This window comes from Bipolaris oryzae (genome assembly GCF_000523455.1).
Source record: "Bipolaris oryzae ATCC 44560 unplaced genomic scaffold scaffold_38, whole genome shotgun sequence".
NCBI classification, from domain to species: Eukaryota; Fungi; Ascomycota; class Dothideomycetes; order Pleosporales; family Pleosporaceae; genus Bipolaris; species Bipolaris oryzae.
In genome coordinates this window covers 12,955-40,497 of record NW_006911314.1, presented here as the reverse complement: position 1 = coordinate 40,497, position 27,543 = coordinate 12,955, and the positions used below count along the sequence as shown (strand labels likewise).

General features: G+C 50.4%; 14 protein-coding genes across 14 annotated transcripts; 11 read left to right on the top strand and 3 right to left on the bottom strand.

Moving 5' to 3' along the window:
• Window positions 1–157: 157 nt before the first annotated feature.
• Window positions 158–862, top strand: COCMIDRAFT_68593 (uncharacterized protein; the record flags this gene model as incomplete). Its single annotated transcript, XM_007688153.1, has 1 exon — window positions 158–862. A coding segment is annotated over one exon (705 nt), but the record flags the coding sequence as incomplete, so codon positions are not given.
• Window positions 863–1,897: 1,035 nt separating this feature from the next.
• On the top strand, window positions 1,898–2,487 carry COCMIDRAFT_35275 (uncharacterized protein; the record flags this gene model as incomplete). Its single annotated transcript, XM_007688132.1, has 2 exons — window positions 1,898–1,979; window positions 2,030–2,487. The coding sequence occupies 2 exons, from the start codon at window positions 1,898–1,900 to the stop codon at window positions 2,485–2,487; spliced, it is 540 nt and encodes a 179-aa protein (XP_007686322.1).
• A 258-nt stretch (window positions 2,488–2,745) lies between these two features.
• On the bottom strand, window positions 2,746–4,503 carry COCMIDRAFT_90910 (uncharacterized protein; the record flags this gene model as incomplete). The annotated part of the gene is made up of 1 exon (XM_007688152.1): window positions 2,746–4,503. The coding sequence occupies one exon, from the start codon at window positions 4,501–4,503 to the stop codon at window positions 2,746–2,748; it is 1,758 nt and encodes a 585-aa protein (XP_007686342.1).
• Window positions 4,504–4,837: 334 nt separating this feature from the next.
• COCMIDRAFT_90881 (uncharacterized protein) lies at window positions 4,838–5,380 on the top strand (the record flags this gene model as incomplete). The annotated part of the gene is made up of 3 exons (XM_007688151.1): window positions 4,838–4,910; window positions 4,967–5,287; window positions 5,337–5,380. The coding sequence occupies 3 exons, from the start codon at window positions 4,838–4,840 to the stop codon at window positions 5,378–5,380; spliced, it is 438 nt and encodes a 145-aa protein (XP_007686341.1).
• Window positions 5,381–5,595: 215 nt separating this feature from the next.
• On the bottom strand, window positions 5,596–6,465 carry COCMIDRAFT_90835 (uncharacterized protein; the record flags this gene model as incomplete). The annotated part of the gene is made up of 2 exons (XM_007688150.1): window positions 5,596–6,122; window positions 6,198–6,465. The coding sequence occupies 2 exons, from the start codon at window positions 6,463–6,465 to the stop codon at window positions 5,596–5,598; spliced, it is 795 nt and encodes a 264-aa protein (XP_007686340.1).
• A 473-nt stretch (window positions 6,466–6,938) lies between these two features.
• COCMIDRAFT_35271 (uncharacterized protein) lies at window positions 6,939–7,899 on the top strand (the record flags this gene model as incomplete). The annotated part of the gene is made up of 4 exons (XM_007688131.1): window positions 6,939–7,304; window positions 7,359–7,468; window positions 7,518–7,557; window positions 7,621–7,899. The coding sequence occupies 4 exons, from the start codon at window positions 6,939–6,941 to the stop codon at window positions 7,897–7,899; spliced, it is 795 nt and encodes a 264-aa protein (XP_007686321.1).
• A 266-nt stretch (window positions 7,900–8,165) lies between these two features.
• COCMIDRAFT_35270 (uncharacterized protein) lies at window positions 8,166–9,475 on the bottom strand (the record flags this gene model as incomplete). Its single annotated transcript, XM_007688130.1, has 4 exons — window positions 8,166–8,536; window positions 8,761–8,919; window positions 8,972–9,142; window positions 9,442–9,475. 4 exons carry the CDS (start codon window positions 9,473–9,475, stop codon window positions 8,166–8,168), a joined length of 735 nt encoding a protein of 244 aa, XP_007686320.1.
• A 335-nt stretch (window positions 9,476–9,810) lies between these two features.
• COCMIDRAFT_90988 (glycosyltransferase family 69 protein) lies at window positions 9,811–11,203 on the top strand (the record flags this gene model as incomplete). Its single annotated transcript, XM_007688149.1, has 2 exons — window positions 9,811–9,967; window positions 10,014–11,203. 2 exons carry the CDS (start codon window positions 9,811–9,813, stop codon window positions 11,201–11,203), a joined length of 1,347 nt encoding a protein of 448 aa, XP_007686339.1.
• Window positions 11,204–12,434: 1,231 nt separating this feature from the next.
• Window positions 12,435–14,264, top strand: COCMIDRAFT_90830 (uncharacterized protein; the record flags this gene model as incomplete). Its single annotated transcript, XM_007688148.1, has 4 exons — window positions 12,435–12,710; window positions 12,762–13,388; window positions 13,442–13,869; window positions 13,922–14,264. The coding sequence occupies 4 exons, from the start codon at window positions 12,435–12,437 to the stop codon at window positions 14,262–14,264; spliced, it is 1,674 nt and encodes a 557-aa protein (XP_007686338.1).
• A 585-nt stretch (window positions 14,265–14,849) lies between these two features.
• COCMIDRAFT_35267 (uncharacterized protein) lies at window positions 14,850–17,071 on the top strand (the record flags this gene model as incomplete). The annotated part of the gene is made up of 4 exons (XM_007688129.1): window positions 14,850–15,401; window positions 15,457–16,799; window positions 16,848–16,977; window positions 17,027–17,071. The coding sequence occupies 4 exons, from the start codon at window positions 14,850–14,852 to the stop codon at window positions 17,069–17,071; spliced, it is 2,070 nt and encodes a 689-aa protein (XP_007686319.1).
• A 403-nt stretch (window positions 17,072–17,474) lies between these two features.
• On the top strand, window positions 17,475–18,830 carry COCMIDRAFT_24890 (uncharacterized protein; the record flags this gene model as incomplete). The annotated part of the gene is made up of 1 exon (XM_007688114.1): window positions 17,475–18,830. The coding sequence occupies one exon, from the start codon at window positions 17,475–17,477 to the stop codon at window positions 18,828–18,830; it is 1,356 nt and encodes a 451-aa protein (XP_007686304.1).
• A 954-nt stretch (window positions 18,831–19,784) lies between these two features.
• On the top strand, window positions 19,785–21,406 carry COCMIDRAFT_90868 (uncharacterized protein; the record flags this gene model as incomplete). The annotated part of the gene is made up of 4 exons (XM_007688147.1): window positions 19,785–19,812; window positions 19,880–19,981; window positions 20,034–21,090; window positions 21,172–21,406. The coding sequence occupies 4 exons, from the start codon at window positions 19,785–19,787 to the stop codon at window positions 21,404–21,406; spliced, it is 1,422 nt and encodes a 473-aa protein (XP_007686337.1).
• Window positions 21,407–22,503: 1,097 nt separating this feature from the next.
• COCMIDRAFT_24888 (uncharacterized protein) lies at window positions 22,504–24,697 on the top strand (the record flags this gene model as incomplete). The annotated part of the gene is made up of 4 exons (XM_007688113.1): window positions 22,504–22,794; window positions 22,847–22,972; window positions 23,022–23,617; window positions 23,671–24,697. The coding sequence occupies 4 exons, from the start codon at window positions 22,504–22,506 to the stop codon at window positions 24,695–24,697; spliced, it is 2,040 nt and encodes a 679-aa protein (XP_007686303.1).
• Window positions 24,698–25,802: 1,105 nt separating this feature from the next.
• Window positions 25,803–27,398, top strand: COCMIDRAFT_35263 (uncharacterized protein; the record flags this gene model as incomplete). Its single annotated transcript, XM_007688128.1, has 2 exons — window positions 25,803–26,994; window positions 27,079–27,398. The coding sequence occupies 2 exons, from the start codon at window positions 25,803–25,805 to the stop codon at window positions 27,396–27,398; spliced, it is 1,512 nt and encodes a 503-aa protein (XP_007686318.1).
• Window positions 27,399–27,543: the final 145 nt, after the last annotated feature.

Sequence of the window (27,543 nt, the reverse complement as noted above, 5' to 3'; positions counted from 1 at the left end):
TTTTTCAGTCGACCGCCTGCCCTTCCGGACAGCTGCTGCATTGTTATCTACCGTGCTTGTGACTACGGCGGGGTAAATCAATCAAGACACCACCTCTCTCCACTCTTCAACCAAAGCAACCGCACCACACGCGCCGTGTGAGCCTCCACTGTCCACAATGGCCCTCGACTCAACCACAGTACCTGGAGCCTCGCCCACGAGCAATCCGTCAAGCGCACAACCGGCCTCTGGTTCGCTCTCCCGCCAGACATCCACCCCAGCATCTCGACGAGCCTCGCAGATATCCCCAATGGGTCCTCCACCGCTCCCTCTCGCATCCCCAGGCGGCACCATCCCGACATCTTCGCACCCGCACACGCACGCTTTCCCACCCCTCAGCCCAGGACCCACCAGCTACATGCACGCAACCACCTCAGCCGACTCGGACGCTTCGAGCGTTCCCATGCGGCACCCTCGCCCCATGACAGCCGCCGAACTGCACCTCGAGCTCGAAAAAGAACAAGAAGCCGTCGTAAACCGGCTCACGCGCGAACTCTCCGCCCTCCGCGCCCACTCCGCTTCGGTCGCCTCGACAACCTCTTTATCCAGCAGCGCTGCCGACTCCTCCATCGCTCACGTCGACGGCCTCGTTACCCCCGGTTCAATGCATCCGACGTCGTCGCGCCGCCACCGTAGCTCGTCGAGTGTGTCGCGCGGTGCGAATCACACTACTGCTGCGGGGGCGGCGGCGGCGTCGGCGCATAGGTATTCTGTTTCTTCGCAGCAGACGGGGGCCTCGCGGTATGAGGAGGTTGCGGCGCAAAAGGCGGAGTTGGAGGAGGTGAAGAGGGAGAATGAGGGGTTGAAGGAGAGGATTAGGGAGTTGGAGAGGTTGATTAGGGAGGGGAATGTTGGTGGTGGTGCTGGCGGTGCTACTGGGGAGGAGAGGGGGAGGAGTGGGAGAAGTGAAGGGGGTAGTAGTATTGGTTGTGGAGGATGGAAGAGAGGAGATGGGGTTTTGGAATGAGGATTGATATGAAGTCATGGTCTATTGAGCAGTCTTTCCTCTCTCTCTTTTTCTTTCTTTTTGTTTCTCTTTTTTATTCCTTTTCTGGGGAAGTAGGGAGGAGAGATAGAATACACATTACATACTTTTCTTTTCTTTTCTTTTTTGCCTTACCGCTAAATGAATTACCTCGATAACACACACACACACACACACAGATACTCACTCCCATTACGTCCTATCGAAATGTCAAGTTTATCAAGTTTATCAAATCAACCTCAGGCTCCTCCTCCTCTTGTGTTTTTTTTTGCTTTTCTCCCCAGTGGGGGCCGCGCGTGCCGGCGCGGGAACGGGGGAGTGGCGGGAAGGATGATGATCTACGGCATGCATTCATGCATGCACTTCACTTCACCTTTTTGCAGGTTGTCATGGTGCATATGTAATGGGTGTTTGTAGTAATGATAAAGGCTGCAGCCGCAGATGCAGATGCAGATGCGTATCCTAGTGTCGATCTCTATCGTCATTTCCTGGACTCCCGTGTGCGTTGTGTGTGTATGTGTGTGGAGGGTTGATGATGGTGGTGGCGTTTCTTTTGAGCCCTTTTTTTTTCTTTTTCGGGTTGTTAAGATGGAGGGTGCATGGTTGGATGGGTGAAGGGAGGGTGTACGTCATACGGGCAAAAGACGATGGTGGGATGAGGGAAGATATATCTTGATGTTTGCATCCAAGTTGATTAAAGGGTATCTTTTTTTTCTTGTAAATCATTTATCTGTTTATTTTAAGACTTTTTGGGGGGTTTTGTAGTTACTACGCTTGGGTATTTGAAATTTTCGACGACTTGGACAAAAAAATATCAAGAAATACGGGATTTCGCAATACTACACTTGCCGCAGAAAGGATAGGAAGAGAAGAATGTCTTGTCTATCTACCATCCGCTCCATCTTCCAATCAAAGAAGAAGAAGATCAACCCCCCATTCTTGACCGAAAAACCTGGTATGTCCCCTTCACCCCTTCTTCCCTCTGCTTCCAACTAACACAACCAGTTAATCCCCCATCCACTTCCCCCCGCCCCTCCGTCTCCACCTCCACCCAAACAAGCACTCTGTTGCCCAAACCACCCCTACATACCGTCCCGAGCGCCATAGTCTCCGCGACAGAAAAAGGCATGATATCCGCATCTTTGTGTTCAGTATCGCAATCTCCCTCTGCACCGACATCTTCATCAACAACCACACAAACAACATCAGCGCCGGTGTCATCCCCATTTTCTGGTTTCCCGTTAGCATCACCGTCGCCATTATCGCTGTCGTCATCGGAGTTGTCTCCGTTTGTTCCATCATCACCTGTATCGCCCGTGTCAAAGTTTGAGGGGGGAAATGGGGAGAAAAGGGAAAGCGAGAGTGTAAACAGCACCACAACACTAACGCGAGGTGAAGAAGCTTGCGTTTCGGGACAGAGTAGTAGACGGACGAGTGTGAGGTTCAAGGGTCTAGATGTATGATATTCTTTCTTTTTTTTTCTTTCCATCGTTTCATTGAAAGCGTAGGCGTAAGCGTACGCGTTAGTAAGAAAAAACGTGGTGGGCGTCTTAATCCTTTACTACTCCATCATATCCATAGTTCAACGCTCATACTCTCACATGTACCAAAAACAAAAAAGAACCCTGAAATATCCGCTTTTTGTCAATCCTCTCTTCACACTCTACCACTCATTCTCTGTAAGAAAAAGGGAAAGCCTGATGGCTTTTGAATGTATGTGCTTAAACGATTCTCCTCGTCATCTTCCTGTTCTCACCGAGCCGCTTCGCCTTGAGGGCATCGCGTCTCCGCTTCTTCCACGCACGGTTCAAATCACCGCGATTCTCCCAGAACCATTTCTTGAATTCGCTTTCGGGCTTTGCTGCTTCCCCAGCCTCTCCGTCCGCAGTAGCACCTTCATCTTCCTCAGTTACGTCAGCAAGCTTGCTAGCATTCGAGCGTGTGTTGAGGGAGAGCTGGTGCTCGGCGTGGACATCGAGGTCGCTGTCGTCTTCGTCATCGTCGCGTTCTTGGCTATTGCGGCGCCAGTCGAAGGAGAAGCGGCGGCCGATGGCGGCGGTGTCTGGGGTGGGGGCTGCACTGCGGAGGCCTCGCCATTCGATGTCGCGTTGGGTGTAGGGGGTTATGGGGGCGTCTTCGATAGGTTGACCAGTGGCTTCTGAGGCATCGACATCGGCATTGTTGTCGAAGAAAGTGAAGGATGTGTCGATTGGGTTGAGTTTTTTGGTGGGAGTTGTGATGGAATTGTCGGTGGGCTTTGCGCGCTTGAACAGGGCTTCAAGAGGGTGGACTTCTTTTTCGGCAGGTGCTGCGGGTTGGCTCTTTTCGGGGGCTTTCTTGCTCTTGACGGCCGACGGTGCAGGTGAGGTGGCTTCTGATTCTTCGGCTTCCGACTCTTCAGCTGACTCTTCCGAGTCCGAGTCTGAAGAATCCTCGTCTTCAGATGAGGAAGAAACGACAGACGACTCTTCAGACGAAGATTCAGACGAAGATGGCGGTGGCGTAGCCTTCTTCTTTTTCTTCGGTTCCTTTGTGGCTTTTGGCGTAGAAGATGGCTTCGACGTCCCATCAATCCATGCTTTCGCAGCCTCCGAGGGCGCATCTACCAGTTCCAGAGCTCTTCTGGCTTTCGCCTTTCCAGTTTCTGGCTCGACCACAACACCATCTTCATCCACCCATCCCAGACCATTAACATAATCCACTGCAGGTTTCTTGGAGATTACAACATCCGCCTGCTTTAGAAAACTAGGGGTTTTGGTGTTCTTCTCAAACTCATGAACAACAACCTCTGTAGATCTAGACTTGTTCTTTTCCTTCTTCTCTTTCTTGTCCTTCTTCTTGTCCTTGAGTACAACCTCGGTCGCGGCAACAGGCGTCAGCTTCGCCTTGAAGAGCAGCTCCGGCTCTTTGGTGTATTTGGAATGCTTGCGCTCCTTCTTTGCCTCCTTGTCGCTCTTATCCTTCTTATCTTTCTTATCTTTCTTGTCCTTTTTGGTCTTGGTCACTGGCTCAGTCCAGCCACGCTTGACCTTTCTGTCGTCTGGTAATTCGACGCCCTCCAGGACCCCCTGTTCTTTCTTTTTCCGCTCCTTCTTCTCCTTCTTCTCCTTCTTCTCCTTCTTTGCGCGTTTCGACGGCCTGTCGGCGTCGTCCCGAGCTTCCTTTGCGGCCTCTGCTTCTTCGCGCGCCTTGCGCTTCTCTGGCTTGGCCATTTCTATGCGCACCTTTGAGCCCTTGAGAATCGTGCCGTTGAGCTTCTTCTTAATCTTCTGTGCTTCTACCTCGGGTAGCTCTAGGTAGCCGAAGCCTTTTTCGGGAAAGGTCTCGACGGTGTGGTAGGAGATGTTTTGCGCAAGAGGTAGGACTGAAGGGGCCAGGTAGACCTTGAGCAGATCGGGGCGGAAAGGCGTGATATGTAGGCGGACAGTCTTGCTTTCGGGTTGCGCTTGGGGAGAGTTAGGCGCCTGTGCGTCTGGCATTGAGGCGCAAGTTGGCGCGCGTGCGACAGGGTGTAGTTTTGGAGTCGGCAGAAGGGCGCCAGGCGTCAACAAGAAGAGAGGAGGCAAGTTCCAGACCGCCGCCTATACGCGTGGTGTTTGTGTGTCGGAGGTGGAGGGGAAAGGAAAATGCTTAGCGTGACATGGACCCGATTGTCTGGCGCTAGCGTAGACGCGGGCGGAGGTTTGAAGCTCCACTCGACCCGAAGATGGTCGCCATCTCGACATCACGTTACTCGGCGCACGAGAGTCGGCTTAGCCTGTGTCTTGCGCCCATTCTTTGCATTATCAACGATATTCCCTTGAATTACACAACATGAGGCGCCCGCCATATCTCCTCTTTCTCCTCCTGACCTTCCTCTCCTCCCTCTCCGTCTCCCTCGCCGCCTGTAAGCCACGTTTACTACTTGTCCAGTTATTCGAAACTAGCTAAGCCCGTCACCAGCCCCGACGTCCTTTTGCAAGTGCACCTGTTTCGGGAACAGCACAATCGTCGCCCTCGACGCACCATCCGCTGCTAAGAAGCCCACGCGCCATGTTGAACCCCGCGCATCCAAGAAGACATGCAACGACTGCAACCGCCAGTTCTGTCTTGGATACAGCTTTTGCACTGGAGAAAAGGAGGAGAATGTCCTGACCACGTGTTTCCAGAGGGACTCTGCCAAGGATCAGGCCGTCGTCTTCATCTTCATCGGAGCGACACTGGGGCTGCTGGGTTGGGCTGGGCTCCGGCCGTGGATTGAGGGGTGGAGAGAGGCATGTATCCGTCTGAGAACCGCGCCGAACTGATGCTGACTAAATACAGCGTACTGGAGAACGGCGAAGCTACATGCCCATGGCAGGGCAAGGCAATCAGTAAAAGCGGCAGACTACAAGTCGATGTTCAAACATGCGTCATTTATGCGGCATAGATACAAAACGAGATACCCCAGTAGACAAAAGACCCTAGAGACATGCACAAACTCCATATGCATACATCTAGTGTGACAGCAACATACAGCCTCAAAATGTATAGTAGTACATGAAGGTCATCAAAACCCCCTCACATGGTATTCCCCCCCTCCCCACACTTTTTTACTCCTTCTTGGATCCTCCCGTTATCCATCCAAACCAGCCCTTGCCGGTCGCCTCGACCTTGTTGACTGCTTTCTCAGCAGCATTATCCAATGGTCCGCCTACAGTCTGTGTTGATGGCGCTGGGGCTGTGTATGATGTGTCGTTTGCCCTAGCCTCCTGTACTGCAGCGGTAATGCCCAGATTTGAGTTTCCTTGGGCTTCTAGTCGCTTAATCTCTTCCACAGCTAGCCTTCGCTGCTCGGCAATGGATTGGTCCTCTTTCCAGTCGCCATGCAGCCACCATAGCAGCTTGGAGGGTGCTTTCCGCTCCGCCTTCTTCTTCTCCATCAATTCCTGTTCCTCGGCAATACCTGCGACAAGCGCAGCCTGTGCTGGAGACGCAGTCCCGGATGCGACGGCGGAGCGTGCGGCTTCGAGGATCCTGGCCTGTGTGCGCTCTTCTTCGGCAAAGTAGATTGCGCGTTTCCGCCGGTTGTAGACAATCATGTCACCTATTGAGAAGACAGCGAGTACACCAACGCATCCTTCATAAAATGTTAGCATTTGATTGTAGCGATTCAATTGGGACAATCCAATTGCCTTCTGGGAATGAGACATACCAGTTGCAAATATCAATCCATAGACGGTAAACCGATGCGCCGCATCTGCTGCCATTCTGCCGTAAAGATACATGTAATCCCACCTCGTCACCTGTGCCATCTTTGCCCTGTTCGCTGCCTCTCGTAACCGCTTGACTTTCTGCTGTGGAGTTTCATTTTTCGGCGCTGGATCGGCGAATTGTAGCGTCGTTGCCCGCCCGCCGGGACGTGTGTGCGCCCATACTCCAGTGGCCGTGAAGCGTGTCGAGTCCTTTGGTGATTTGGACATTGTGTGGGCGGCGGTGGACGCACTCGAGTGTGGGAGTGGCGTGGGGTGGTGGGAGCGAGGATGCCGTCAAGACTTGCGGAGCGGGAGGTCGAATGATTCGACGATTTCCAAAAGTTGAGATGGACTAGGGTTGGATGCGGAGATTTCCGCCCTGTTCCCTGTCTCCACCCAACCAACCTACACCTATCGTGCAGCGCTACTACTATAAACACGACAAGTTGGATTGTCACGCTATTTTTTGGTCATTGACTACAAGTTCCTTCAAGATAGGATTGCCGGGCAGTTCTGCAACACAGAATGAGTGGTCTGGGCTGGAGAGTGCTTCTTTCTCTTCCTTGCCCTTGAAACAGGCGCAAGCAATACGCGCTATGCGCCGTCACTCACGCATTGAACCCGCACCACACCCACGCTTTGAGAGGCTGTAAATCCACTCTAGACTTGCTCATTCAGACACTCAACTTTGTACCGCAAATATGGCGCAGGACGGGCAGCAAAATCCAGATCTTGCCGCCATCTTGGCCACGCTCGCAAGCCTGCCTAAGCCGGAGGCTCAGCCGTACCAGGAACAACAAGCGTATGAACAGAATCATAGTTACCAAGGGTATCAGGACCCCCAGCAAAGCTATCAACACGAGCAAACCCATCAATACCAACCGCCACCTGACCCCCGTCTTGCTGGTCGTCCAGCGCCCCAGCACCGACAACCACCTCCCAAGCCTCAAGACCGGGTCTCTTCCCCACTCATCGATCCCTCAACCATTATAGAATGGAAGCAGGGTCTCCGTTGCGTGAGCAAGATTGCTGCACAAAACCCCGATTTTGCTCCCGCTGTTCGCAAGGTGTGACATACATCCTCTCCATCTTCTGTACTAAGCGCTTACTATATGTACTAGTTGATGAAAGACCAAGAAGCCAACGTCAAATCCTGGGAAGCCGGCCGCAAGAAACTCATCGAAGAACAAAAGTTTCAGCGCGAGAATGAGCGCACGCATCGAGCTGCTCTGTATGCGCCTTTCCCCATTCTTTCTAACATTCCGACTAACATATCTCAGGTCACTACCTGGCTTGCTAGAAGGCACAGCACTCCTCCGCGTATGCTCCCCACTCCCCCTATACAATCTTCCCAGCAATTAACAGCAACTAACCTCCCCTCAGACCCCCGAGCGCGAAAAAGAAGAACTAGACCAATACGACGCAAAAGTGTATCGCGCCTGCAAAGCAATGGTCGACTCACAGTCTTCATCGCTCAAAGTCCTCGGCGTTCCTTTTTTCGGTGTCAAACCATATCTAGTGCTAGGGGCAAGTTATGATCCTATGGAAGTTGTGGATTCATCAACGGTGGCTGTGGGAGGAGGGGGCAAGATTACGAAGGAGAGGCTGTTGGAGCTGCAGAGGAAGATGCTGAATCATCTTATGGAGTTGTATGGGGATTGAGGAAGTGGAGGGAAGGGGAGGGTTGGACGGGTGGTTGTGGAGTATATGCCGCGGGTACAAGTGATTGATAGATGGGAGTAATTCGATTAACATGGATTTCCTATGTCGTTGAGAAGATTTCGTATCTAATGCTTTATTAAACATTCACCCACCCATACTCTCATGAACAATCCTACTCAACCCCCATCTCCCTACCCTAACTCCCCCGCCCTCACCGTACTATCACGCTACGCCCCCATCAACTCAACCGACTCCACCTTCTCTCCTTACATCTCCACAGCCTCATATCTACTCTTCACCTGCTCACCACTCTTTTTCCCGCCAACCAAGCCTTGCATGCTATGTCCTGAGTCGTTTTTAGAAGCAGCTTTACCACCCTTACATCCTTTCCATCGTATAAGCAGCACACCAAGAACCGTGAGGCAGATTACGACTATGGCAGCTACGGCGCCGCCGCTGATGGCGCCGATGTTTGAGGAGTGGAAAGATAAAGAGAAGGAGGTAGAGGCTGATGGGTTTGGAGATTCTGCGGGAGAGACTGGTGAGGTGATTAGGCTAGCAAGGAACGAGAAGGATTGAGATGTCGTCGTGAATGTATCCACGTAGTTTGTAACTGCACGCAGCGTTTCTGTTCCCCCTTCTGGTGCCGCACGCGATGTACAAGTAATCCTGATCGGATCCATCATTTATCAGGAGTACTGCGGAGCATGCTCGACAGTTTGTACTGTAAGTGCGATTGTTTTGTTTAGCAAAGTTCTATCAAATGAAATTATATAGGGATTAGATTGCTGGAAGTTTGTACTGATCAGGTGGTAGTAGAGACAGTAGTAGTGCTTTCTATTTCATTGGACACCCTGCCACAGCCTGTTGTACAGGCGACGCTGTCGAAACAGAAACCTACTAGGCTGCAGCCACTGGATGCCGTTACGGGTGTTGGGCAGAAGCCCCATAGCCCATGTGCGGTGTCGAAGTAACAGTCGTAGCCTGTATTTGCTACTCGGGGCTTGTTGGGGCTGCCGTCTACGTAGCCACAGGTAGGTATTTGTCTGGCACCTTATCGTTTGCTGGGTACCGGTGTATGTGGGAGGATTGGGGGAGAAGTGATTCTGTGGTGTATCGTTGCAGCGCTGGGAGACATGGGATTCAAAACACACAAAAGGACTAAGGATGAGACTAAGCTTCTGAACATAGCTACTTGGGTGAGTTACAGAGTGGCAGAAATGAAAATTAGAAAGGGAGAGGACTAGATACACAAGTACATGGATGTCGGTGATACTACATGGCAATCAAGGGCTTTGGCTGCGCGATCTTAGCCGTACCGGCATCTGTCGTCTCTCCAGCCTTGTCATCGCCACCACAGCCTTGCTGGAATTGCCTAAATGGTAATGGGACGATATTCAATGAATTCAGCCATTCCTGGTTGTATGTTCACTTTGTTCCCAGGCCTTGCTGAGTTAAGCTGTTTTAAAGAAATAAGTAGGGAGAGATTATCTCCATTAAAATGCCTTTGTATGCGCATGCTGGATACGCCGGGATGGATACCACATCTCAACTCTGAAAAGACTGCTAAGAACATGGCTGCCGTGTAACAACTATTACCCAGTACGTGTCATAGATTGCATCGCAGTGTATATAAGCATAATGCGGCAGGGCGGATGGTGATTGGTCAGAAATCCGTGAGGGCTGATTCGATCTCACTAAGCGCCCATTCCTTCACATATGACGCAGCCGCCTATCCCCACTAGTCCCGTTCCTAGGGCGCGTGGGATGCGGCTCGATCGCTCTCACTCTTGTCGGCCTTGTTTGTTTCTTTATCAACAGCCAAGGTCCCCAAGTTTACCAGAATATCCTCCTCCTCACCACATTAACTTCTAAATTACACTCTTTTTTATTTCTGGCGGACCACCCATCATGGCGACGCAGCGGAGCATGCGGTCGCTTCTGCAGGCCGTCGCATTGCTAGTCGTGGTCTTTGTTCTCATCACAGGAGTAGGGATTTCCCAGTATGGCGACAGTCTTCCGAGGATCACGTTCAGCCTATCCGGAAATTCAGATTCAAGCGTATCAGGTAGGAAACATTCCGGTTTAGCGTGTTTCTATACTGACGCTTACAGCGAAACCTGAAGAAGCCTCTAAAGATCAACCGACACATCCGCCGGGCTCAACAAAAGGCAATGCCACTCTACAAGCACAAGCGCCACCATATGTCCGCGCAATCATGAACCCTACAGACGTGACATTCCCACGTCTGGAGTGCCCACAGCCAAACCTCGAGCGCTATAATTACCTAGGGCGCGCGTCGGAACCCACAATCCATGCGCAACTCCCAAGGTACTTCTTTGCGCTCGACTTGCATCAATGCGTTGATCTTCTTCCACGACTCATTGGCTCAATTTTAGAAACCATGCTGTTTCTTGGTCCACCAAACTGCGTACTATCCATAGTAGAAGGGAGATCGGATGATGGCACTCTTGAAGTGCTTGATGAACTACGTTCCAACATGCAACTTCTAGGAATCAAATACCACCTACAGTCCAGCGACATCAACCCAACGGCCGAAGGAACCGATCGCATTGAAGCGCTTGCAGAGCTCCGAAACCTCGCGCTTAAAGATCTTGTCGAGCACCCAGAACATTACGATAAGGACACCACCGTCATATTCTCCAATGACATTTCGCTTTGTATGGAGGACTTTTTGGAGTTGATCCATCAGCGCAAGTTCCAAGGAGCCGACCAAACCTGTGCCATGGATTGGACGTATGTTGGCGACAATCCAACATTCTACGATGTCTGGATTGCTCGCGGCATGACTGGCGACTTGTTCTTCAGAATCCCCGAAGACGACAGCTTGGGCTTTGCATGGGATTTATTCTGGAACGACCAAAAGTCAAAGTCGCGACTTTCTACCTGGAAACCTTTTCAGGTGTTCTCGTGCTGGAACGGCGTGACAGCGTTCACTGCAAAACCAATTATGGAGAAGAAGATCAAGTTCCGGGCACATATTGAAGGAGAGTGTTTCCAGGGAGAGCCAAAGCTATTTGCCAAAGACATGTGGTTTCATGGCTATGGTAAGATCGCTGTGGTACCGAGTATTAATGTGGAGTATAGTGACGAGGCGTCGAAGAAAATTAAGGCGCTGAAGGGATATACTTCTAGTCACGTTGAGAATGAAGACGATGATATCAAGATTGACTGGGAGACTTCACCGCCGGAGCAGGTGAAGTGCATGCCTGAACATACTCATCAGTTTTTCACACCCTGGGACGAGGGATTGCGATCGAATATCTCGGTGCACAGGACATAACATGTAATATCTGTAAAACATAATCAATAATGATACCTTTTCCAACGAAGAAAAGAACGTATACCACCGCTTGGATAAAGTGTCGGAAATTGGAAATCATCACTCCGACTGACCTGAACGTCCCATGAGCCTACATCTCATCATGCATATGCACATGTGAGAAGCCCGCTATCCGATACATGCACGTCCTAGAACTTCCTTTGATCCAGTCCTATAAGCGTTCTCGATCCTCTAGTTTCCCTAAACCAGCATTCCGCATGTATCCCTATGTGAGTCGACTCCGCATTAAAGATCCTTCAGGCCGGACACAACTGATTGGACAAGTAACCCAAAATGCCATTTTCGGTTGTGTTCAAAATCCCATGTGTAGTGAAAGTAGCTAGACAGGTGGGCCGATAGGCAAACCTAGAATCTCCATGTGATAAGAAAGTCAGACAACTGTCGTGATAACACCAAAACAAAAGTCGTTGCACTCTTTTGTTACGTATCCGCATCAGTAGATTTCCTGCACCTTTATCAATTTGAATTTGCCAACGCACCCTGTCCTCCCTCACCCGCATAACGCAAGTCCCAATCCTTCAAGAAAATCAAAGCATCTAACCCCATTCCCGGGAATGACCACTTTATCCCCCCGGAAATACCCAAATCGGGCATCCCGGAAAGCGCTCCCTCCGACACCCCAAACTCTATTTTTTGTACTTCTCGGGGGAAACGGGTGGTTATGCGGGGTAAGTAGTGTCAATGATCTTCCCCAGTACTTACCCCGCAAATTAGTAGACATAGCCGAGTTACTACAAGCTATGAACGCGTAGTGCAAATCGCGTGTGGCGTTAGCCCCTTCTCCCCGGGGGAAGCGACTCCGCTGGCAAGACTCGTGCAAGTGAGATGATGACGTTTGGATGGCCGATGGGTAGTTTGCGGGCAACCGGCTGGAAGGGATACGGGGTGGGATCGACGGGGGTCTCGACGTGTGTGCATGAAGGAAAGCGGATAGTAAGGCCTGGTTATCGGGCGAGAGATGGGGGCGTGGAAGGATGGGTGGGTGGATTGTCGATCTTCTGGGATTCGTGCAGGAGGGGTATGTCGTACGTTTGCTCCGCTTATATATATGTGTGGGTGTTCGCCGAGGGCCTAGGTTGTTAATTTGCCTCTTCTTATCCCCGCATCAATTGAGCTTTGATCACTGAGATTTGGTTATCGTCTTTTGAATTTGAGTATTTTGTCTGCGACCATGGTGCACTTTCGAACGGATATCGGGGCGACGAATGAGGCGGCAGATCCGAACAATGAGAACTATGCCAAGGAGCTCGAGACTGATGTGTTGATTGTAGGTGCTGGCTTTGGTGGCATTTACCTGATGCATAAGCTTCGTCAGCAAGGGTTCAAGTGCAAGATTATGGAGGCTGGATCGAACATTGGTGGTATCTGGCATTGGAATTGTTATCCTGGTGCCCGCGTCGACTCACAAGTTCCTATCTATGAGTATAGTATGCCGGAAGTTTGGAAGGTAAGTGTGGATTTTGATCCTCTTATTTGTGTGTAAGCTGACAGATATCAGGACTGGACTTGGTCGTGCCGGTACCCCGGCACAGAAGAACTTCAAAAGTACTTTGACCATGTCGAGAGGAAACTGGATGTAAAGAAAGACTGTGCTTTCAATACAAGAGTGGTTGGAGCACACTATGACAAGCCGTCTTCAAAATGGATAGTAAAGACCGAGGATGGCCGAATAGCACGCTGCAAGTATTTTCTGCTAGCGCTCGGCTTCGCAGCGAAGCGACATTTCCCAGACTGGCCAGGCATGGATAAGTTCAAGGGCGAGATCCACCATTCGAGTTTCTGGCCTGCGTCTGGAGTAGATGTCAAGGGAAAGCGTGTTGCGGTAATTGGAACTGGGTCGACGGGTGTTCAAATTGCTCAAGAGACTTCCAAGGAAGCTGCCAGTATAACGCAGTTTGTCAGGACACCAAATCTCTGTTTGCCCATGCGACAAAAGCTTCTAACGAAAGAGGAGCAAGAGAAGAGGAAGCAAAGCGAGTACGAGGAAGTCTTCAAGTATAGATTGACGAGTTTTGCCGGATTTCAGTACGACTATGTTCAGAAATATACCTTTGACGACTCACCAGAGGAGCGCGAGGCATTCTATGAGAAGATTTGGGAGAATGGTGGTTTCGAGTTCTGGCTGGTAAGTGATTCACATGCGAAATATATTGATTTGAAACTTACTAGATTTTCTAGGCAAACTACAAAGATCTCCTATATGACAGCAAAGCCAACCGCGAAGCCTATAACTTTTGGGCGAAGAAGACTCGCGCACGGATATCAGACCCCGAGAAACGTGAGATTCTCGCGCCACTGGAGCCCCCACATGCCTTTGGCACCAAGCGACCGAGTCTAGAACAAAACTACTACGAGATGCTTGACAAACCCGAGAACAAGGTCATCGACGTGAAGAAGACGCCCATCAAGGAGATCAATGAAAAGGGAATCGTGCTCGCCGATGGTACGCTCCACGAATTCGACGTGATCGCGCTCGCCACCGGCTTCGACTCTGTAACCGGAGGTATCAAAAATATGGGTCTAAAGGACGTCGACGGTGTCGAGCTGTCAGAGAAATGGAAGAATGGTACATACTCGTATCTGGGCATGACAATAAGTGGTTTCCCGTAAGCAAACCCCCTTCTCGAAACACCCGCCCTTCAACTAACGATCGCAAAGCAACACATTCTTCCTCTACGGCGCTCAAGGTCCCACAGCCTTCTCCAACGGCCCAACATGCGTGGAAGTCCAGGGTGACTGGATTGTCGATGCCATAGTCAAGCTCCGCGATGAGGGTATTACATACTGCGAGCCCACGCATGAAGCTGAGCAACAATGGCGGGAGAAGATCACGGAGCTAAGCGATAAGACATTGTTTCCGCAGACGAAGTCGTGGTATATGGGGGACAATGTGCCGGGTAAGGTACGAGAGCAGTTGAGTTTTGCTGGCGGATTTCCTTTGTATAAAGAGTTGACGAGGAAGGCGCTGGATAATGGGTTTGAGGGGTTCATTACTGCTTGATGATTTTTTGGTTGGAGTAGATGTAATGTAATTAGTTTCATGTAAAAATGGTCTTGTCTCGGTGTCTTTGGCATGAAGCACCTCTTTCTAGTGTGATGTGGCTGTAAGAGGTTGGAGATGAACGGTGCCGAGGAAGATTGGAATAGCATATTCATGTTCTGGAATCTGTTTGACTTAGTAGCGATAGATTTCTAAAGGTAGAGAGACCCTATGTAGACTAGGATGTGCCATTGGTTGCATTGAATACATGGGTGCTAAAAGTAGACATTCTGCCAAAAGGCATTACCGGGGTCAATGAGAATATGAACATGGGTTCCGATGCAACTAGCATCGTCCCACAACGGCAGGAGTCATTTGTCTTCTCTTATCCGGTAACTGATGACATGTCCAAAAAGTCGTTATCAAGCGTATCTTGAAATTTCGTCCGGATGTTACCTACTAGTACGCCTCGGTAATAGTACCAGGGTCGGTGTCGCGTGGGATTTACGCCGACGCGACGTCACGACCTTGGACTTTGCAGGTCACCAGCGCCGGCGCATACCTCATGGAATCCATACGCGCCCCATCCGCACTACGCCCTGTACCATGAGGACAGCGCTCCTTTGGGGACGTCAGTGTTCCCGACAAAGTTTCCCAAGACTCACATCCCGCGCATTAAATCGCCCATATGTAAACACTGCTTCTATTCGCAGCCGATTCGCAACTCCGAAATTCAAAGGCAAAACAATACTATGGTCTGGCGCAGCGACCGGGGCTGCGGGTGGCACATTACTGAGTTCTCTTTCGTTCGTAGAGGTAGCCAGTAGCAAAGCTGGCAATGGAGAGCAGACGCACGAAGAAGCAATGCTCGAGGCATCGAGGAAGGAGTTGGATGAGCAAGTGCCACATGCGCTGAGGAACTCTGCGAAATACAGGCGGGGCATATACTTTTTTTTCGAGGACTACATAATCGAGCCCATCGCCACTGGCTTCCGCTTCTTGCATTTGGTCATTATCTTTGTTCCGGTCATAGTGACTATACCTGCGCTATGGCTTGGCTCAAGGCAGCCAGATAGAGATAACGAGCGAAGTGGGACTTTATGGTGGTACGGCTTCTTAGTAGGGTCTATGGAGAGGGCAGGAGCTGCCTTTATTAAGGTATTTTGCTATGTCTCAGGCCGTTCGACACATGGTAAAGACTGACCTTTTGTAGCTAGGACAATGGGCGGCTTCGCGAACGGATGTTTTCCCGACCGAGATGTGTCTGATCATGTCAACACTCCACTCTAACGCACCGGCACATTCTTTAGAAGTAACGAAACGTACAATTGAGGAGGCCTTTGACGGGAAAAAATTCGAAGATATTTTCGAAGAGTTTGACGAGAAGCCGCTTGGCGTAGGTGCGATTGCCCAGGTTTACAAAGCGAGGTTAAAGCCGCATCTTGCGACGCTAAAGGAAAATGCAAGTGACCACGAGGAGCCCAACTTGGCGCGCAGAATCAAGAAGAATGTCGATGTAACGCTGAAGAGTACGCCATCTAGAGTACCATCAGACCATGTCGCTATCAAGGTTCTGCACCCCAAGATCGAGAAGATTGTGCGGAGAGATTTGCGAATAATGGGATTCTTTGCGGCCCTCATCAACGCCATACCTACAATGGAGTGGTTCTCATTTCCGGACGAAGTACAGCAGTTCGGCGAAATGATGAGGCTACAACTGGACCTGCGAATTGAGGCTGCGAACCTTACACTTTTCCGGAAAAATTTCAAAGACCGAACGACGGCTTGGTTTCCTTACCCCTATACGGATTACACTACGCGCAATGTACTCATCGAAGAGTTTGCCCAGGGAATCCCTCTGGAGGACTTCTTGCAGAATGGAGGTGGTGTCTTTCAGAAGGATATCGCAGATGAAGGATTGGATGCTTTCCTGAACATGGTTCTCATTGATAACTTCATCCACGCAGATTTGCATCCAGGGAACATCATGGTTCGATTCTACAAACCTGAGCAGCTCGACGTTTCGTTTTTTGCCAGGAAAGAAGACCAGAAAACTGGTCCTAAGGAATCCCCCGATGTCACCGAAGAAGTGCTGGAGCGTTTAAGACCACACAAGAAGAACCCCAAGCAATGGCAGGCGACGTTGGAGCAGATTGATAGTGAGGGCTATCGACCTCAACTCATCTTTATCGATACCGGGCTAGTGACGGAACTGAATGCAAAGAACCGCACTAACTTCCTTGATCTCTTCAAGGCTGTTGCAGAGTTCGATGGTTATAAGGCAGGCCATTTGATGGTAGAGAGATGCAGGCAACCACAGGCCGTCCTGGACCGTGAGGTGTTTGCTTTACGTATGCAACACTTGGTATTGGGAGTTAAGAGTCGTACTTTTGCCCTCGGCAACATCAAGATTGGAGACATCTTGAACGAAGTCCTATCGATGGTCCGGACGCATCACGTTCGCCTTGAAGGCGACTTTGTGAATGTTGTCCTCAGCATTCTTCTTCTAGAGGGTATTGGAAGGAGCTTGAACCCAAACCTGGATCTGTTCGCAGGGTAAGTGCTGGCGCTGGAGTTTCCGAATCGCATATTGATTAGTAATAGGGCACTTCCCATTTTACGGCAGCTGGGTGCGCAAAGCGGCTCGTCTATGATCCGTGGAGGCGACTTTTCTATGCTCAAGGTCTGGGTTGGTCTTGAGGCGCGGAGCTTCTTACAAGCTTCAATTGATACGGTATGTGTCTTGGAAACTTCATTGGAGTTGGTTGCTAATTCATATTTAGGTGGAGCGATATGTCAAATCCGATCAACTCTCGCCGAATATATAAAGCATGAGCGGTGCACATTACTACGTAGTTATTTAATCACAAGAAATCACGACTCACACATACTGTATCACCTGTCTTTTTTTAGTATTACTTTTTGCAGCTACTTAGCACTACTACAGTGTCTACATGTCCAGACTGACGAACTGCATCCATCGCCTTTAGACATGAAAGCGTATCGGAATAGCATCTGTGGCTGTGAATGGCGGGGGTCGGGTGGCTAGTGTCTCCTGATGTGACGTCATCTCCTGGGGTAGCTTCGTGTTCGCAGCTATACAACACCACCCGTTGCCAACACACCAACTCACGATATTACATTGTATATCGCAATACATTCAGGAGCCTTTCTCTACCACGGTAGTTACTTGTTTTCTTTCGAACCAATCTCCAGGCCTTACCTACCGCAATGGAAGCCGGGGCAGCTGGAGTACTTTATGCAGCTGAGAACCTCCTCGGAGGCGCTGTAGCCCTCGTCAAGGGCATGAAGCACCCAACACTGCCTCTCAAGGCCAATATTACACGCATATCATCTGTTCCGCTCCCACGATCGCACCACACAGTTTCCGTAGTCAAGGGCCGGGCTTACATCTTCGGTGGAGAAACCGAAGCCGGCACGCTTGCAGACAATGATATGCATGTTGTAATTCTTCCCTCAAGCGGAGTGCTTGACGCCGACTATACAAAATACCCTGCTCGATCTGTCAATGGTCTGGACGACGTACCGAATTCTAGAAAGGGACACACAGCAGCTGTGATCGACGATCATATCTACATATTTGGGGGTGAGGGAGAGGGTGTCACAGACGAAAAGGGAAGAGTATGGGTGTACAACACGGTATCGAATACTTGGTCCTATCTCGACCCGGCGGTAGACTCGCTATATCCCAGCCATCGATCAGGCCATGCCTCGGCGAGCTCAGACCTCCCAAGCCCAAAGACCACGACCTACGTTGAGAAGGCACCCCAAGCACCCGCAGATCCTGCAGTGAATGTGCCAGAGCCACCTGAGTCGAACTCGTACGGCACCATCTTTATTGTCGGTGGCCGCGACATGGCAAAGAGTGAACTCTTAAGCGATGCATTAGCATTCGACGTCAAGACACGAACATGGTCCAATATCCCTTCGCCATCAGGTCACCCACGAGAAGGTGCAAGCTTAGCACTGGTTGGAAGCCGCCTATATCGCTTTGGCGGGAAAGGTGTGGAAACCTTTGCCTCTGGTGCGATGGAATCTGTTGACGTTTCCCACGTCTGGACACATGCAGAACGTGGGACTACGCCAGTATCAAGCGGCTGGGGCTGGGAGGAAGTGAAGAAATCAGACCGAGAGGGCAGCACCGCTGTAGCGCCTCAGGCACGCTCATATGCAGGACTGGTAGGAGTCACCACGGGTCAAGGACGGTACTACCTGCTGGCTATTGGTGGTTTGACAGAAAACGAGGAGTATCTTGATGACATATGGGCTATGCAACTCGCCCCTGAGAAATCAACAGCCGCAGCAGCAAAGGACAGCATTCGCGCGCACATCAAGAAGGACACACATGAGTCGCAATGGGCCGAGGTGATCTACCGCTATGTCGATACAAAAGGAGAAGAGGAAAAGGAGATACCAGGAAAGCCCAAGAGAGGGCTTGGCGCACGAGGCTACTTTGGCGTCTCGAAGGGTACCGAGGTTGATGGAGCTACAGCTGTGGTGTGGGGCGGCGTTGATGCGAACGGCGAGGTCCTAGAGGATGGGTGGATGATCACTGTTGACAGGTGAGCCGCCATTCCTTGCGCGTCAAAGATATAAGTATGCAAATGAAGAACATGAACGCCCAACCGTATAGCGAATGAAATTGCAGCGTGCCAAGGAGGTAGGAGCTTATGCGCTGAACTTATGTATGCATATATGGATCATTCTCACCCCTTGGCGTTACGCTATGCAGGCAGTGGTTTCCTAGGGTTCAAGAACAGATGCACCTGACCATTGCGTGTCTTGTCACGTACACACTGCACATAGCCGATTGTGTCGCTTGACATCCTACTCGCCTGCTCTTGGATCGCCCAAACCGCGGCCAAATAATGCGATTTTACTTCGAATCCCATCTTCAACTCTTTGACTTCCAAGGCGCCAGGCGGGAATACGGCCAATAAGCTCGCACCGCTCAGACCCTTCCTACGCCCCGCCACGTTTCATACAGCCCGTCACGCCGACAAGCGAGCCGCATATCTTCGTATTAACCTCCTGGATGGTCTCGACATTGGAATTGGCCATGGGATTTGCGCCTGAAACATCAACTCCACCCAATCAGGAATGTAACACCAAGCGCCATCTATCTTCAGCTTGTTCGCTGCAGCGCAGGCCCACGTGCAGCAAGTAAGGGTTTCTGGTTAACATCCAAATGCACCCTATATTTCACAAGCCCAAGCATCGATCCACTGGCTGACAACAGTGCGTGAGTGGGAATGACGGTCAGGCTCGGCCCACTAAACCGTGGTCAGGGCGAACGACATGGCCAATGGGCATTATCCCGTTATGCGCCGACATTGTGCATCATGGCGAGCACGGTGGTTAAGTATATCTATGGCCCTGTGTGGCGCAGCCCAAGGAGCACGATCTCCGGACGAACATCTCAGTTACTCGGCTCTTAAGGGGCACAGAGACCAACAGCCCTTGCAACAATCAAACCGCAACAGAACTGCGGTTACAGAAGACTCGGAAGAACTCTCCACCATGGGTTGGGGTGACATTATCGGTTGGGGTAAGTGAAGAACATGTTCCTGAGACGACATCAGAATAGACCAACCAGGCTGACCACGTATGAACAGGTGGAGATTTGACGCTAGTGAATGGCTCGCCATTTGACTGGACAGTGGGTTACCAGCATTCATACCAGATGAATACGTGGAACTGGCCGACTGTGAGAGCAGGTACGAAACCTCATCTAGCTTACGCGTCGAGACCGCTCATCCAAGAAAACAGGAACTGCCGAAAAAGTCCATGTCGAGTTTGGGCTAAAGGGGCATACTTGGGATGATGCGGGCGAAGGCTACTACAATGTGGCTGGAACATCAAATAAGTTCACAGTCATGGCACGAAAGCCATCAGACTACGAGCTCACCATATCACTGGACAATATGCAAACGGAACAAAGTCCTAATATGACGAAAATCAAGCTAGGATTTCGAAAGGACGCGGCGGTAAACTGGATCGTATCTACCGACGAGGCTGGAAAATTTTGGACCAATACTGGATCATACGCCGACTGGATGCAACAAAGTATGGGATCGCTAGCGAACAGAACACTCAGGCACATTTGCATGCCTGGCAGCCACGATGCTGGCATGGCTACTTTCCATCCCGGCACTGTTGGTGCGCATTTTGCAAATACACAGGCGCAGTACCTCAACTTCTACGATCAACTCATGGCTGGATCGCGCTTTTTTGATCTCCGCCCTGTATTCTCCAGAGGCCAATGGGTAGCCGGTCACTACAGCGCCGTAGCTGGCGTTTGGGTCGGCGGCAACGGACAATCCCTCAAAGATATTATACAGCAGGTCAATGACTTCACCGCCAACCACAAGGAACTTGTCATCATAAATCTGAGCCATACACTGGACACGGACAGAGAATATCGAGACCTGACGCAAGCCCAATGGAACGACCTCTTCAACACCTTGAAACAAATCAACAACCGTCATATCGTCGACAACCCCGGCGGAACGGACTTCTCCAACAAGCGCTTATCCGAGTTCATCACCGACCGCGCTGCAGTTTTCATCCTGGCACAACTGCCTGGGGGCGCACAACTTGGCAATTTTGCAAACGAGGGTTTTTACAGCGGCGCCAACTTTCCTTTCTACGACGAATACAGCAATAGCAATAACCTGGAGAACATGAAGAAGGATCAGCTAGCCAAGCTCAAGCAGCAACGCAGTATTGTTGCTGATGCGCAAGCAAGAAAGGATGTCTTCCACATCTTTTCTTGGACACTAACGCAGCAGCCTGAGGATGTGATTAACTTTGACAAAGGCATCATGTGAGTTACAGGCTTGGCCTATGCTTTCCTTTCTTTTACCTTTCACGTCTTCTTTCTTACAAAAACTAATATTTATTCCAGGAACATGGCCACTGGCGCCTTTGACGACCTCATCAGTACTGCTTGGAACTCATTTACACCAGAGTCTTTCCCCAATGTATTGTATGTGGACAGTCTGGGTGTGCGTGACAAGAGCGCTGTTTTCCCCTTTGATAGAGTCAAGGGCGGCCTGAGCACAAACGTAGATATTGCGGCTTTTGCAGTTGCTGTGAACAATGCTTTTGCGGGCAAAAATCCCGTTGTTACGGGAAAATAAGGGTGTGATTTGGGGAGAAGAGAGTGGTGTGCGCATATGTGTCATATGCTACTGAAGTTGGGGTACGTGTCTGTGACGACGTTCTGATTGCTCATAGCGTGCGTGTCCTTTTGCCTTTTTCTTTTGTTTCTGCGAACTTGCATCCATATGGCAGCTCGGCGTTGTTGATAGACTAGTATGACGTATTAATCTCTTCTTACCTTTTGAGAATAAAGAAAAATATGGAGATAAATCACTCTAGAATATATGAGATTGATCAAATGGACATGGAATCGTGAGACCAGTCAAGTGCAATGTGGTAAAGAAATCTATTGCAAGTCAGATGATCTGGTGTAGTGGTGTACGAGATTACGACGCACAACGTAGGTATGATTGGAGTGAACCATAGACCGATCATATGTGTTGTCAGCGCTGTGTGGCATCAAACAAGACTAAATCCTATTTACTAGCCTCGATCAAGCCATGGCGTAGTGAATATATTCGCAGTACCAAAGAATTCCCAAGTTGTCAGAGGGCAATGATGACGCACCTCATCGAGTGCTTCCCAGACTCAACGCTGGAAGTTGATGCAGTTGACGCAGCCTTGCGCATCCGCGGCACCCTTTTCGGTCAACTTGAGTCCGTAAAAGGAAATCCGACGTGTGTCAGACGGGATCACAAGCAGGGAAAACAAAGATTGGGTGCTTAGTATAGTGGGGTGGGTAGATCAGGATCGCTCCAGGTGCCGTGTCGAACATTACTTTTGAAATGCGCATGTTCGTCAGAATGCGCAAAGTATTTGGGTCACCACACCTAACTAACAAAACGTGCCGTGAGCTGTGCTGTTGTTTCTAGTATTTAGCTTCCATTCTACTAGGGCTCAATGGTGGATTTCTAGGAAAATAAGAGGTAAGGGTGTCGCGTGTGAAGTGGCATCGCCGCTGATGGTTGTGGCTTGCCGTCCGCTAGTGCGAGCCATGACGTAGTGAACCATCGCAGCCTCGCGCGTGTTTATTGTTGTAATTATGAGCGCAAACAAATTGCACGACTCCCTTCTCCTACCTGTTACTCCACCCTAGACTTCTCATAAAATCTTTTTTCTAATTTCTGCATCAAACATGTCGACCGGTGGTGTGGTCTACAAGGACCTCCTACCTATTCCCGATACGGATCCTACTGAGTATGAAGGCAAATCGACCACGCTACGCGATGCACCTACGGAGAGCCATGCGCTAGCTCTAGAAGCTGCCAGGGTTCCCCCTACAGAGGAGAAGGGTGCAGCTCAGGTCGAACATCAGAAAGAGGTTGTGGATTTGGGATGGAACGAGCCAAAAGAACATGTCGCCAAGCCTCTCGTGGGAGGGCTCGACAATGAGCATGTATGGATGCTTGTTCGGCGTTTTAACAAGGTAAAAAGCACGCATGTTCAACGTGACACCATCTCCTGCTAACTCTTCATAGCAAATATATCAAGTCAAAGAGATACCGACAGCACCTCCTGGAGGATTAGATCTCAATGTTGCTGACGAAGAAGAGTTTACTCCGGACAAGTTTCGTGCAAACCTTGAGCGCCTCTATATGACTATTGTAAGTTCTGGAGACGAAGCATTCGCTGCATGTAGACTAACCATGTTAGATCATCGGCATAATCGGATTTGCCAAGCACATTGCTCGCATTCGATCATGGAGAGAATCACGCCGCACTACATGGTTTTGTTCCGCCTACTTTGCTGCTTGGACCTTCGACATGATCATGCCTCTACTCTCAGTCGCTCTGCTGACGCTGATCGTTCACCCACCTGCTCGCGAAGTCATGTTTCCTCCGGCCCCTATCGCCCTCGTAAGCTCCAGCGGAGGTATCCAGAAGCCAAAATCAGGAACTCTTGGAAGCATTGACAGCGTCACTGGAGCGCCCGAAAACCACAAGGGTGAAGCCGTAGAACAAGAGGCCACGAATTTCGTCTACGGCTTCGCCACTATTGCACTGTCAAGCGCGACTGGCAAACAACCTGAGGTCGAACCTAAAGAAGATAAGTCACCGGATGATAACATTTCAGATACCACTCGACTTGCCATGGGTGTTGCCCATGCCCAAGACAAAGCATCCGGTAATAAGCCCGACAAGGACCATGATAAGACCAAAGTACCTTTGGAGACTGCCATGTGGAGCAAGATGAGGCCAATCATGCATGCCCTTTCAGACATTGCAGATACCTGGGAACGCTTTGCGAAGTGAGTGTGCTGCAACAAGAAAATATTGATTACCTACTGACTTTTTTTAACAGCATGCTTGACCCAACTCCTCCGTTCCCACAAAACAAGTTCCGTCTTCGTCTTGGAGCAGTTGTCGCTCCCATCATATTCATCTCAATGTTCGTATCGTCTTATGTCTTCATGAAGGGCGTTACATTCGGTATTGGATTCGGTTTTTTCGGCGACCCAGTCATCCAACGAGGACTTGCACTTCTTGACAGGAAATTTCCCAAGTGGAAGAAACTACTCGAACTCCGCAATACGCTTCTTAAAGGCGTTCCTACGAACGCCCAACTCACAATTACCTTGCTCCGTCTTGGCGAGGCGAACAAAGCTCCCCTACCACCTCCACCACATATTACGCACCCACCAGCAGAGCAAACCGCACACGTTGGTTCAGAAGAACTTCGTGCCATGGGCGTGGACAGGGCACTCAACGCCACAAAAGAAGAGCTCGACGACGCCATCGCATACGACCCCGAAGTAGGCTACGAAGCGAGCGGCGAAGGCTCCGAAAAAGACAGCAAGCACGTCAAGAAGGGCAGCAAGATTCTCAGTTTCTTCCGCGGCACCGCCAAAGGTGCCGTCGAGACTACACGGGGCGCCGACAAACTCAAAGCTGCCGCTGGCTCCACAAACGCAAAGAACAGACTGGGTGCCCTCCCGCCTCGAAACGCCGATCTCACATCTGGCCCCGTCGAATTCAAAGCCCGATTCGACGGTAAAAAGGGACACGCATACATTGCTACCAAATCCACTATTCCTTGCATTGCCTTTTCGACTGACAACACGATTGAGAAGATTGGCAGCGTCGACAGAGAGGATCTACATCCGTTGTGGAGTGTACCCGTCAACGACATTATCGATATCAAGAAGGTGGGTGGGTTTGGATGGAAGGCCAAGATGGTGGTGGGGTGGGCTATGGAGCGCGAGTTGGCGGATGGTTTGATTATTACTGATTCCAAGTTGAATGAGTACCGGATTATGGCGTTGCCGTTGAGGGATGAGCTGTTTAACCGGCTTATTGCTATGGGTGGGCAGAAGTGGGAGAGTTGGTAGGAGGTACGGACATGGGAGGGAGAAAAATGTGGTGGTGCATTCTGGCGTTTGCATTATGGAGTTTTCATCAATTTTTTGTCTTGGGGGGGATGCGGATTGGGATCCTGGGTTTTGGGTCGGAAGTATATATCCTGGTAGTATGTATTTCGTTTTGATTACTTTGATGAAGTTTGATGGTTCAATGGTGAATTAATATCGAAATCGTAGTTCAGAATTTAGGCACTGGAAGCTTAAGTATTCTATAAATCAGGCAAGCATACTCACTCCGGCATCTCCATCACGAGTTTGGTTTTTCCTATGAGCATTCCTATCATATTGCCAAGGCCTCTCTGCAAAAAGCCAAGAACTGCGTTTCTTGATCTTTGGCAAAATCAAGATAAAATATGAAATATGTTTGAACATAAAACTGTGTAGTATCGAAAACTTGAGTACAATGAATCTAGAGCCATACCTTTCTCCTGGAAAGTAGCAATTCGATGAAGATAGTTCTCCGAGGATGCTAGTGTCGACACTTAGCGGCGATTTAGTTCGTAACTTGTGTTTTACCATTTAGAAATCTCGAAAAATTCGACCTCGTAACCTGAAGAATCTAGAAGTAGTGGACATAGTGTGCTTGGTTGTCGAGCCTCCCCCGATTCAAACACGTGATACATGGTCAGAACGTAGTGTCAAGATATGATGTCATCAGCGGAAACAGCTTATCTAAGTTTGCTTAAGTTGTCTTGAACTAAACAATGAAGCAAGATGTAGTATAAAGTGCAAGAAAGGTACCAGTAGTAAGAAGTTAGGTAGTAGTATCAAGTTTGTTTTTGTGTAGAGGAGCAGGGATGCTGCAGTGGCGCAGATCTTAGCACAAGCACCCCTGCCAATGACGCATCACTTCCCGTCAATGCGGGACAACAATCAGGGTCTCGACGTCGCCTTCGACGACATACTGAGCACCGCCGAGCCTCTAGAATCGCCGCTGAGACTGACACGTGCAAGCTGTTTCGCCATCTTTTATTCTACGCACGAAGCCTCTCCCGCTACGATCGCCATCCTCAGCCCAACCCCTCCTTTGTTCGATTAGCAAAACAACGCACACACACACACATCAACATCGACTATGGCGTCCTATCTCGAAAAGGTGCGTCGGCAGTCAAAGCAGCTGTTCCCACAGAGTAAACAGAAGCCTGGACCGCCGCCGATCGAGGACCCTCCCAAGGTTTCTGAGTCCACAACACCAAAAGTAGAAGATGCCGCTGTTCCCAAGATTGAAGAGCCCGCGCCGGCAGAGCCCAGCGGGCCCATTCCCGAGCCGCCAGCTCCGACAGTTGCAGAAGCAAGCGAAGAAGTAGGCAGCGACCCTGTACTGGATCCTGAAGATCAGAAGTTCCTCGAGCGACTCGCTGCCATTGCTTCAGAGCCCGAGGGTACACCTCCGCCTCTGCCTGAGCGTGCAACCGCAGCCGGTGATGCGGGTGAGAAGAAGGTTGGCAAGAATGCACAGGAGGCACTCATTGACGGTGCAGACAAGATTGCACTTCCTTTGAGCCCACCTGCGACAACTGCTGAGACTAGCGACAAGGGCAAAGGCAAGGCTACAGAAGGTGGCCTAGGTCGGAAAAAGAGTGTCTTGTCATACTTCCAACTGCCCAAGTTCGGCAAGAAGGACGGAGAAAAGGCAAAAGAGAAGTCGTCCAAAGACCAAAAAGTAGTAGTCACGGACAAGGATAGGGCCCAATTCGCAGACGATCTCCAGGCCGCCGCCGAGGCAGCCAAAACCGCTGAGCTCACCGACGCGCAGAAGCAGGATAAGGAACTCACCGATATCCTGGACCAGCTGAACCTCTCAGCAGTCAACAATCGCGTCTTCAGCTTTAGCAAAGAGTCAGAAGAACTCCTCAACAAATTCACCCAAGTCCTCAAAGACCTCGTCAATGGCGTCCCAACAGCCTACAACGATCTCGAAACGCTCTTCACAGACTACGACAACCAGCTCAAGAAGATGTATGCTAGTCTCCCGCCCTTCTTGCAGAATCTAGTCAAGAGTCTGCCAGCCAAGCTCACAGCTACCCTGGGCCCGGAGTTGATGGCTGCGCAATCCGAGAAGCCCGGATTTGACGCCCAAGCAGCTGGCGAAGGGAGCAAGTTTAAGAGTGCGAAAAACATGCTGCCTCAAGTCCCGAGCTTGAAGTCTTTGCTTTCTGCCCAGGGCGCCGTTGCGACGGCGCTACGGAGCATTGTCAATTTTTTGAAGTTTAGGTTCCCGGCGCTGGCTACGGGGACGAATGTTATTATGAGTTTGGCGGTTTTCGGTATGTTTTCATTCCCTCTTCCTTTTTTTCTCTCGAGATACAATGATTTGGAGAGTTTTGTTGTGCTAACTTATGTCTGTATAGTTCTCCTCTTCGTCTTCTGGTACTGCCACAAGCGCGGCCGCGAAACGCGTCTTGAGAAGGAACGTCTTGCAGCCGAAGAAGGCCAAGTAGGTAATATTAGCGGCACGCCCTCTGTGAACGGGGATGTCGACTCGATTTTCGGGTCTCAGATCAAGACGAGGGAAGGTGGGGGTGCGGCGGCGCAGGAACCACTTATTAGCGATGGTAGGGAGAAGGAGGGACAGTCCGCGGCGGGTGTGAGTGATTTGCCGAGTGTATCGCATCTTCCCGATCCAAAGGGTGGAGAGGCTCCTGCGGCGCCGCCGGCTGGGGGGAAGTAAAGTGTGGTGAAGTGTGGATGAGGATTTTCTTTTTGGGTTAAATTGATGATTTTCCCCTGTGCGTATACCCTGGTTTAAGTAATACTCTAATAAACAACCCAGACATCACCAAGTCTTGAAAACGTGTATGTTGTTTGGTTTCATC